An 11539-nucleotide genomic window follows, 5' to 3' on the forward strand; every position below is an offset into this window, starting at 1 on the left:
ACAAAAGCAAGCACACACACCCACACACACATGCATCGGCGATGTTCGATCTGGGTAGTCAGCATAATGACTTTCATAAATAGTGGCTTCATAAAAATCCAATATAATTCAGAGATCAGTTTTATGGGTAATAGCTCGTACAGCTCCACCAAGGGTTACATGTGTTTCATTAGACCTCAGATCAATTAAGCATCGGTCACAAAAACAAAGCATCCCTCTCCCTCTCTTTCGTTCTCTCTCTCTCTCTCTCTCTCTCTCTCTCTCTCTCCCCCACTTTCTCCTCCATCTCTCTCCCTCCCTTCCTCTCTTCAACCCCCACTCACCCCTACCCCCCTTCTCCCGCATATCCCTTACTGGAAGTGCTGCTATAGGATAGGGAGAAATTGATAAAAGAGGAAGTCTGTGGGTTGCAGAGGCAGAGCATCAATCAGCATTTCACAAAACAATCCCTAATTAACTTACTCTACAGCTGCTGAAACACCGGCAGGGGATGTAGATGGATATTGCTCTGAGAGAGAGAGAGCCGATGTGTGTTTGTGCGTGAGTGTGTGAGTGTGTGGTAGAACAGGATATTATGCGGGATGATATTGCTGTAACGTAAACTAGCTATAATGGGATTAAGGTCTAGTGGATGGATATAGGAGTGGAAAGATGGACATAACACTCGTGGTCATCTACTTGTCCATCTATGTATACTAAGCCCCATTCTAAACATTACTGATGTAGTGTGTGTGGGTCTGTAGGTTTGTGAGTAAATCCCTCCATAGGCATTTACTGTAAATTCATTCAGTACGAATGAGGCCAGTTGGGTTGAGTGGTTTTCTTTCAGAACTGAAAGGACTCCATTACTTTCTTACAATCACTTTCTTTTCCTTTCCATCCCTCTTTCAACCAGGATAGATTTGTAAATACTACAGGAGCAGCACAAGCTGACCTTCAGAGAGTATGTTAACATAAAGTACAGGAATAATGAGAGTGTAGTGTGTGTGTGTGTGTTAACTAACCTTCAGGAAGGTATCCAGGGATCCATTCTCCATGAACTCTGTGATGATCATCACTGGCTTACCTGAGGACAGAGAGAAAAACACATCGACATTTATACACAGAACACAACACAGATACAGGCTACAGAGAGATGGCAAGAAGGTAGAGCCAGGAGAGGTTAATGGTCACAGCGGAGACCAATCTCATTCACTCTTTCTCCCACATACATCTCCCCCTCTCTCTCTTCCACCTCTCCCTCTCTCACTCTCTCTCTCTCTGGGGTACAGTATGGCATGTCGTCATCATTCACAGTGTCAGCTTCTAATCAGGGCCTTGCATAAACGGCAGGAGATAATTACTTTGGGCCAATCCACCAGGGTGAGTGTGCGTGTGCATGCAGGGGGCCATCTTGAGATCTCATGAATACTGATCAGCCTCTTGGGGACGAGGGGGAGAAGGGACAGGGGAGACGGAGGAAGGGAGGGGGAATTGAACACCTGTGTGTGTAGACGGGTGGAGGGAAGGGGGTGGAGGCAGGGGGTAGTCAGTGTGATTGATTGACAGGTCTAGTTCCCCGCCTGGCACCTGGTGGGGCTTATAAATGATGAACAAAGTACCCCCATATGCAGGCACCCGCAGTTGTTCCCACTGCTTTACATAACCCCCGTACCCCCCCCCCCCCCCCCCCCCCCCCCCCCCCCCCCAACCATTGTCAGAGGAGGGAATGCAGTTCCAATCACACACACATTAAAAATATATATATATATATTATTTACCCCTTTTTCTCCCCAATTTCGTGATATCCAATTGGTAGATACAGTCTTGTCCCATCGCTGCAACTCCCATACGGACTCGGGAGAGGCGAAGGTCGAGAGCCATGCATCCTCCGAAACACAACCCTGCCTTGACACAATGCTCGCTTAACCCGGAAGCCAGCCGCACCAATGTGTCGGAGGAAACATCGTACAACCAGCGACCGTGTCAGCGTGCATGTGCCCGGCCCGCCACAGGAGTCGCTAGAGCGCGATGGGACAAGGCCAAACCCTCCCCTAACCCGGACAACGCTGAGCCAATTGCGCGCCGCCTCATGGGTCTCCCGGTCGCGGCCGGCTGTGACACAGCCCGGGATCGAACCTGGATCTGTAGTGCCTTAGACCGCTGCGCCACTCGGGAGGCCCAATCACACACACATACACTGAAGAGAGAAACAGTCCCTGTGTGTGTGTGTGTGTGTGTGTGTGTGTGTGTGTGTGTGTGTGTGTGTGTGTGTGTGTGTGTGTGTGTGTGTACACGGTAAGCGTGATACAGTTTGTAAACAGCCTGTGTCAGTAGTGATGAATAGGCCACATTTCCCTAATCAGAGATGCTGGGAAGAACCAGACAGAGATAAGGAGCAGGGAGGGAGGAGAGAGAGAGATGGAGGGAGGAGAGAGGAGGAGATGACTGACAGGGAAAGAGAGGTGATGAAAGAAAAGAGGAAAATTGAAAGAGGAGGGTGAAGGTTGAAGGTGCGATTGGGATGAGAGCGGAGAGGTATGGGGGAAATATGGTTGTCAGGGGTGAGGGGAGAGTAGGAAGAGTAGGGGAGAGAAATAAAGGAGAAAGTAAGAGAGATAGGTGAGGAGGGAGAGGGGGAGGAAAGGGGGAGCCGGGGTGAGGGAGGCAGGAGGATAAGGTTGTCAGGGGAGGTCAGTAACAACACCGGGGATTCCTACCGTACAGCTCTATACTGGGTAAAGACGGTGATACATCACCCTAAATGAAATCACTATCTCACTGAGATAAATGCCACACACACACACACTAATAAATGCCTATCCTAACCCTCACCCCCAGCAGAGGAAAATCCAATTCCCTTCCACTTTTATCCCTTAGACTAATGTGGCTGTCAGAGAGAACACCGCTACCAGAGACGAGGCCAGAGGGGGTGTGTGTGTGTCTGTGTGTGTATTGACTGCAGGGCGAGCATGGGGACAGCACTGCGACAGCCATCTGATTTCGAGGCTGTCCTGCGGAGAAGTGTGTGTTTGTGTCCTGTGACTGCTCTATCAAAGGGACAGATGAAAGGGTCTGTGGGATTGATCCGTACCAAAGGGGAGGTCTGACAGCTCACAGCCGGCCCCCCTGACCTAACAGACAGACAGACAGACAGACACGTGTGTATGTGTGAGAGTGACAGACGGACAGACTGACAGGCACACAGGCAGGCAGAAAGACACGATACTGTGGTACAACTGGGGAGCTCAAAAAAATGAATCTTATTGAATGAAGGTTGACAATGCTCTATTTCTCTGGGTGTGCGTGCGAAGTAAAGAGCGTCCCTAACTAGAAATAGAATGGGATGAGTGTTTTCATTGTGGTTCTCTGCTCTGACCGCTTGAGAAAACGCCACAGTTCAGCTCAGTAGTCCAATCCTTCCTTCATTCATTAAGACCATGCCATTATCCTCTTGGTCTATAATTCCTCTGCTATCTGAAGTCTTCATCTGGACTCCCACCATGGAGAATTAGCATGACAAGATGGCAGGGGTTAGCACCAAACCACACACACACTCCCCCTCTGTCTATCTCTCTGTTTATCTCTCCCTCCTTCTGCTGCTCTGCTCCCATACAATAGACCCCATTGACCACGTCCCTGAGACTCAATCACATGCCAGACACGCACGTATGTGTGCATGTACGTGCACGTTCGCATACACATACACACGCGGTCAGGTTGCCACGTTTAGCCTCTCTCCATTAGCTCTACGCCTCTCTGCTGTGTTAACAAATAAAGCCCTGTTCTTAAGACCCTACAGAAACACATTCACTTCAGCAGGGCCGAAATAAAGAGACATTCATTAAGATAAACAAGTGCAGAGAGTCACTTCAAATCCACAGAACGAAAGCATACTTGGTTTTAGATGAGTTGTGTGTAGCTTTTATCTCATAACGAGTGTACAAAACATTAGGGACACCTGCTCTTTCCATGACAGACTGACCAGGTGAATCCAGGTGAAAGCTATGATCCCTTATTGATGTCACTTGTTCAATCTGTGTAGATGAAGGGGAGGAGACAGGTTAAAGACAGTTGAGACAGGGATTGTGTACGTGTGCCATTCAGAGGGTGAATGGGCAAAACAAAAGATTGAAGTGCCTTTGAACGGGGTATGTTAGTAGGTGCCAGGCGCACCGGTTTGTATTAAGAACTGCAACGATACTGGGTTTTTCACACTCAACAGTTTCCATGTGTATCAAGAATGGACCACCACTCAAAGGACATCCAGCCAACTTGACACAACTGTGGGAAGTATTGGAGTCAACATTGGCCAGCATCCCTGTGGAACGCTTTCAACACCTTGTAGTGTCCATGCCCTGAAGATTTCAGGGCAACTCAATATTAGAAAGGTGTTCTTAATGTTTTGCACACTCAGTGTATATGCTTCTGTGTATTTCCAGTTTCTAACTCAGAGTGGTAATACAGCTCTAGCTTTTGTAACCACCTCCCTGTTGACCCATATAGAGCCTTTCCCCACGCGAGTGCGTCAGTAAACGAGCACCTGACAGAAACAAAGAGCTCTGAAGATCAGGACTAAATGATAGCGCTCAGCTTCGATAGGACAAACAGACGCTCAAGGAGACTGCAGCACTGGATAAGAAACTGTGTGTGTGTTGAGCCTGTTGGTGTGAATATGTGATATGACCGAGAAAGAGAGGTGTCCTCTCAAATCAAATCAAATCTTATTGGTCGCGTAAACATATTTTGCAGATGTTATCGCAGGTGCAGCGAAATGCTTATGTTTCTAGCTCCAACAGTGCAGTAATACCTGACAATACAAAACAATACACACAAATCCAAAAAATAAAAGAACCCTAACCCTAAGAAATATCAGAACGAGCAATGTCAGAGTCGGAATATAAATATATATATATGTATATGATGGTGTGTATAGACATTATGGACAGTATGTGAATAGAAAAGGTGTATACAGCAGTAGTTATATAGGATGAGCCTTGAATAGAATACAGTATATACACTGAGTGTACAAAACATTAGGAACACCTTCCTAATATTGAGTTGCACCCCCTTTTGCCCTCAGAACAGCCTCAATTCATCAGGGCATGGACTCTACAAGGTGTCAAAAGCGTTCCACACGGATGTTGGCCCATGTTGACTCCAATGCTTCCCACAGTTTTGTCAAGTTGGCTGGATGTCCTTTGGGTGGTGGACCATTCTTGATACACACGGGAAACTGTTGAGCATTAAAAACCCAGCAGCATTGCAGTTCTTGACACACTCAAACCAGTGCGCCTGGCACCAACTACCATACCCTGTTCAAAGGCACTTAAATCTTTTGTCTTGCCCATTCACCCTCTGAATGTCTCACCTACACAATCCATGTCTCAATTGTCTCAAGACTTAAAAATCCTTCTTTAACCTGTCTCCTCCCCTTCATCTACACTGATTGAAGTGGTTTTAGGAGACATCAATAAGGCATCATAGCTTTCGCCTGGATTCACCTGGTCAGTCTATGTCATGGAAAGAGCATGTTTTGTAAACTCAGTGTACATATGAAGTGGGTAAAACAGTATGTAAACATTATTAAGTGACCAGTGTTCAATGACTATGTACATAGGGCAGCAGTCTCTAAGGTGCAGGGTAGAGTACCGAGTGGTAGCCGGCTCTGTGAGTATGTATATGTTTAAGATTGTTTAAGTATGTGTGTGTGTGTGTGTGTGTGTGTGTGTGTGTGTGTGTGTGTGTGTGTGTGTGTGTGTTTAAAGGGATACTTCGGGATTTTGGCAATGAGGCCCTTCATCTACCATTTTTATGTCTCTGTGTCCAGTATGACGGAAGTTAGCGGTAGTGCCAGCATGCTAGCAGATACCATAGACTTCCAGTCATTATGCTATCGCTAGTTAGCAATTGCGCTAACGCTAGTTGGCAACTTCTTTCAAACTGCACGCAGAGACATAAAAATGGTATCCACAAGTTAATTTGACTCATTGCCAAAATCCCAAAGTATCCCTTTAAGAGTGTGTAGGCCGATGTGTGTATCTGTGTGTGATGCTCAGTGCTCCAGAGCTAGTTCATTTGCAGTAGGGTGGTGAGCAGGCTTGCAGATTGCCTATTGATCTTCTGCCAGGTGTGAGAGCAGCAGGGTATAAAATGGATGCAGGAGTTTTATGTTTTAACAGCACTTCATTAACACATGCTTTTAACGAGAGAACTGGCCTCCTTTCGCCTCTCTCAACCTCATACACCACAGGGCTCATCTATTTACTGTGTGTGTGTTCTAGCTTCAGAAACAAAAGGGAACGTTACCAGGAGATGTTAACTGGGTGTAGATGAAGATAAAGGGGTTTTAACTAAATGATACATAATATGTTTAACAGCATGTGGATCTCTCTTTTTGTATGGCTGGAGGGGCATAAAGAGAGCGAGGGGAACACTCCAATAAATTCACCACACAAAGACTGTTTAAACTCACATTGTCCCTCACACAAAGGAGAGCCTCCAAACTAATAACTACTTTCCCCAAATAGAGGATAACAGATTAGGGGAGAGAATAGAGCAGTCCATACCCAAGTGCAGAGAGAGAATGCATTAGATAGATAGTGGGCAGATGAAATGACGAGGTGTGCCTAATTGACGGTTTTCCAGATGAGATGATTGGCGGAGTGATTGTGTGAGGCGCATAAAGGAAGGATAAAGAGATAACTGGAGGGATGAAAGCGAGATAAGAGGACGGATGGAGAGAGATAGGGAGAGCGCACGCAGCACTTTTCCGATGCGTGGAGAGATGGAGGAGATAAATGTCTACTTTCCTCTCTCGTTGTCTGTGTGCGCAGCATTATCATTTGCATAACAATGGCAGCAATCAGAGTGAGACAGGCAGGGTGTTATTAGAATACCAGGACAGTGGGATGGAAGCCTCTTGGGGTTTAAAGTGGGTATAATGAGAACACATACACTCTTATACACACAGGGACACACCCTCACTCACAACCACACACAAAGGAAAAAGTATGTACACTATGATATGAACTAATATAGCCTGTCATAGAAAACTCACATGGACTGAAATAGACAGAGAGAGACACACACACACACTGGCCTGGACGTACACACACATAAAAACCCGTGACACACACATACACCTGAGCCCCATGTGAGCGGTCAGTGCTGATGATTAGAGTGTATGAGGTGTGAAGGGACCAGCTGGGACTGTCTGAAGGGATGGAGGAGTTATATCGACCCGCCCCTCTCACATCTAACCCCCACACACTCACACCCTGGGCTGTGACCTGTGAAATTACTGCTCAGCTGTAGAAATATATCTGTGTTTCGATGGTTTTCTCAATAGTCTCTAAAGACACATTCAGATATACACATCCTGAGCACACACTTACTCTATTCCCTCACGAAAGACAATTAATTATATTCATTAAAAGTGATTCTCCATGCTACATCCTCCAAATGAACTTTGGTATTTCCATAGTGTGTGTGTGTGTATGTCAGTGTGTGTGTGTGTGTGCACATGTGTGTGCTTAGTGAGTGTGTGTGCGAACATGTGCGTGTGCATGTGTGTGTTTTGTGTATTTGTGCGTGTGTGCTCAGCTTATGTTTCACAGTGCATTAAAATGCTACTTCTGAGAGAAAAGAGCAGCAATTACCAACATGTGCCTGTGGAAATGAAAAGCAAATCTGATTTACTCTGCTAATAGTTCTACAAACCGCTCCAACCCAGCCAAGCAAAGGTCAAAATTACCATCTCACATTACCATATGAGAAAGAAAGAGAGCGCGAGAGAGAGGAGAGAGAGAGGGAGAGCGCGAAGAAGAGAGGAAATACAAATTAATAAGAAATTCAGAGGGAATTTCAGCATTGATATGCACGTTGCTGAATATTCATGAAGCTAAAAAACACATCCAATTAACTCTGTGAAATATTAATATTCATGATGTGGGTCATGCATATGCATTTGTTCTTTTGTTGCATGATCTAGGTGCCACTGAGCAGTGGTGTGCGGTGGGGCTGTTTTTGAATACTGACTATGACACCGGGGAGATGGGGGGGGGGGGGGGGGGGGGGGGGAGATGGGGGGGGGAGAAATGGGAAATTAGTGTTTATCTTTCTGTCTCTCTGCTGGTCTGACTGTCTCTCACTCTGATTCCCTCGCTCTGTTTCTCTCTCTTCATTAAATATCTAGAGCAACTTTGTGCGAGGCAAGTTACCATCAGCTTGTAATAACATTTCTATGTAAGGCATTTCTATTCTGTGACATTCATGTATATTTATAGGTTTAGTACTACAGGCTTAGAACGTCAGTGCAGATACAAGATACACTATTAAGTAACTGCTGCATTATAAAATAAATACTGTGCTGAGCTAAGTATTTGGAAATGATACTGCACGATTTGACAACAAGCAAGCTTCGTTTCCATATACGCTGTCTAAAGTGTTTTTACTGTATGTCTTCGGGAAGACTTCAATAACAAGCGGAAGATGGAGAGAAAATGATGAGAAATTACAAACAAAAATGAATAGAAGAAAGTCATAATGAGACTGATATGCTCTAATGAACAGAGAGAGAGAGAGAGGGGGTGGGTCGGTGGGTGGTTGGTTGGGTGGGGGGATGGAGTGACAGTGATGGTGGTAGTGATCTGTTATGAGGCTTGTTCAACCCTGTCTCTATATTTCTGTATCACCTGTGACATCCAAACACACTCTCGCTAATGTAATAACAAGCACAAGTAAACACGTGCCCCTTGTACACACGTACACACACTCACAAACAGACACGTCAAAAGCACTGGCTGCCATGGGAACTGGAGCCTTTTATCTGATCCAGGGTCGAGTCTGATTCTCATGAACAGAACCGCTCTGCTGTCTCTCTCACACACAGGTACGTGACATACACACACACGCACACACAATTCATGATCCAAAACAAACATTGGGCTCACGATTTGCAGATCTGAAGGGATGGAACAGGTTAAATATGTACGGCGATGGACAATCTCTGCTCGGATTTGTTAAAGTAGCTGTCAATCACTCACATCGTGTGACCACGCCCTCCAGTCTGATGATGTTCGGGTGGTCGAACTGTCCCATGATGCTGGCCTCAGAGAGGAAGTCCCGCCTCTGTTTGTCAGAGTATCCTGCCTTCAGACTCTTTATGGCCACGTAGATCTCCCTCTTTCCCTGGAGACGCAGACGGCCGCTACACACCTCCCCAAACTCACCTACAACACACATACTGTACATATAAAATGTCTGCATAACTGATTAACAATCAGATTGCTCTTGACTGCACCACTGGGGTTCCACAGGCATCAATGTAAGGGCCACTTTTATTCAATTTGTATAGTTATGTTTTTGTAGTTTGAACAGCAACCAGAGATCACTCACCCGCTCCGATGACTCTCTCTATGCGAATGCTGGAAGCATCAATCTCTTTGGCAAAGTCTCTGACCGCCTGGTTAGGATCCTCATAAGTATGTGGATGGATATAGGTCTTACTGCCAGGAAGTTTGACTGGAGAGAGAGAGAGAGATAGAGGGGGGCGAGAAGAGAGGAGAGAAACAGAGAGAGATCTCAATAACCTTCCTTGTAGAAAGCAGGCAGTGAACAACCGCACGACATAGAAATGTGCTCAACTCCAACATAATTAAAGTTATGTAAATGGCTGCTGAATCCTTGAGAGTTCAATATCACATATTCAATATCGCCCTCTCAGATGGAACTCTTCTCCCACACTGCCTCTCAGAAATGTTTTGTTATGTACGTCCTACAGCAACACTAGAGAATGAATGTCAATTCTGCTCACTTATACAAGACATTCACTTTCTGAGAAGCAACTTGAGCATATTCTTATGGACGTGACTGAGTGATTCACAATGAGAATCTAAACTGCTTCTGTATGGTGTAATTGTTTAAGCTGAAAAGCTGAAAGGGGGTTAAGCATATTTCTCCTCTTTTTCCCACGGACAGTGAAAGAGGAGCCTATAATGAATTGCAATAGCCTGAATCACTTTCTGTTTATGTACATGTGAAAATAACCTGTGATGCATCGAAAGAGTGTACTCTGTGTGTATGTGTGACGCTTGGCGAAGTAAACACGATGGGCATTCACTAAACACAAAACCCTTCTTCATAACAAGTAGAAAGATCATAAACAACCCATTATGGAAGGTTTCAATGGACATGAACTTGTCTCTACTGAATAGTCGAGTGAGTGTGTGTGTGTGTGTACCTCGTCCATGTTGAAAATGCATCTTCTCTTCGTCAGGGTCCTGCTTGGCTTTGATGTATCCACAGTGTCTGAGGAACAAACCACACCAACAGGTTAATGACATCAAGGTTAGTGTGTGTGTGTGTGTGCATGTGTGTGTGTGTGAGAGCTATTATTTCCAGTCTATGAAACTCCCATGATACATATTGAAGAGCCGAGGGCATTTTGAAAGTCTAGAAACAGTCTCCTATTTTTCAGCCCCTTGTCCTCCATCCTCCCCCTACCCCCCCTCTCTCTGGTCTCCGTATGCAGGAGCCTGGGGGTGTGAAAGCAGTAGTCCTTCACTCTCTTTCTCCTCCCCCATCTCAATTCCATTCAATTTAAGGGCATTATTGGCATGGGAAACGTATGTTTACATTGCCAAAGCAAGTGAAATAGATAATAAACAAAAGTGAAATAAACAAAAGTTCCAAAAGAATCAAGACATTTCAAATGTCATATTATGTCTATATACAGTTGTCATGACTTGCCTTCATGGGCTGGGAATCAAAGATGCCGGCTAAGCAAAGGTTTGAACACCCCCTCTCCTGGGGGCCAGTTTTATGACCGGTCGTAAATTCCTTGCAGAAACTTTATTTTCTGTGCCATACAGTATTGGGAGAGGGAATTTTCCTGTGAGACAAAGGAAGTCTTCCCGCCAAGACTCCAACATCCAAAAGTGGATAATGAAACAATATTCCACATTAAAATAATGTGGGAAATGGTCGGTGGGGACTTAAAGAAAAATCATGTCAAATTCGTTACTATGTTATGATGTCATTAAAGACAGTGGAACAACATAACTGTATCTCTGGGGGGGGGGGTACACTTCCCAGTTATGAGGTTTGCATCTAATTATTGTATAAAATGAATGATTAAGTATAATAATACTTTTGTGAAGATAATAATGTGATTTTAGCATTCTAGATGAGATTATTGTTTCCATATTGATTTGTTCTCAGTCAGTGGCCACGCCCAGATTAGCACAAACATGATGAAACGCCCCCTTTTCTACTCAAGTATAAAACCCCTCGTGACGAAATTCACCTCAGACCAAGCAGATTACAGTATAAGCCGGATGTTGCAAATGGTTGAATTTCTACCAGACCCGGAAGCGTGAAGCTGAAGCTACACGGCTTAAAATGGTTAGACCAAGAAGAGCAGGAAGCCCCACGGCTTAAAATGGTTGAAACTCTACAGACCAGCCGACATGCAGCGCGAGCTGAATATGGCAAAATGGTGAAACTCTGAAACTCTCAACCTCTACACGAGGTGAAGACGAAGACAATGCACTAGACC

At 45.2% G+C, this 11539-nt stretch overlaps 1 protein-coding gene across 1 annotated transcript; it reads right to left on the reverse strand.

Annotated features, from left to right (window-relative positions):
• Positions 1–1004: 1004 nt before the first annotated feature.
• LOC311118770 (ephrin type-A receptor 3-like) lies at positions 1005–10565 on the reverse strand (the record flags this gene model as incomplete). The annotated part of the gene is made up of 5 exons (XM_084193550.1): positions 1005–1066; positions 9027–9212; positions 9379–9504; positions 10223–10290; positions 10486–10565. Coding segments are annotated over 5 exons (522 nt in total), but the record flags the coding sequence as incomplete, so codon positions are not given.
• Positions 10566–11539: the final 974 nt, after the last annotated feature.

The sequence above is a fragment of the Coregonus lavaretus genome, assembly GCF_964263955.1.
Source record: "Coregonus lavaretus genome assembly, contig: HAP1_SCAFFOLD_4566, whole genome shotgun sequence".
In the NCBI taxonomy this organism is placed as follows: domain Eukaryota; kingdom Metazoa; phylum Chordata; class Actinopteri; order Salmoniformes; family Salmonidae; genus Coregonus; species Coregonus lavaretus.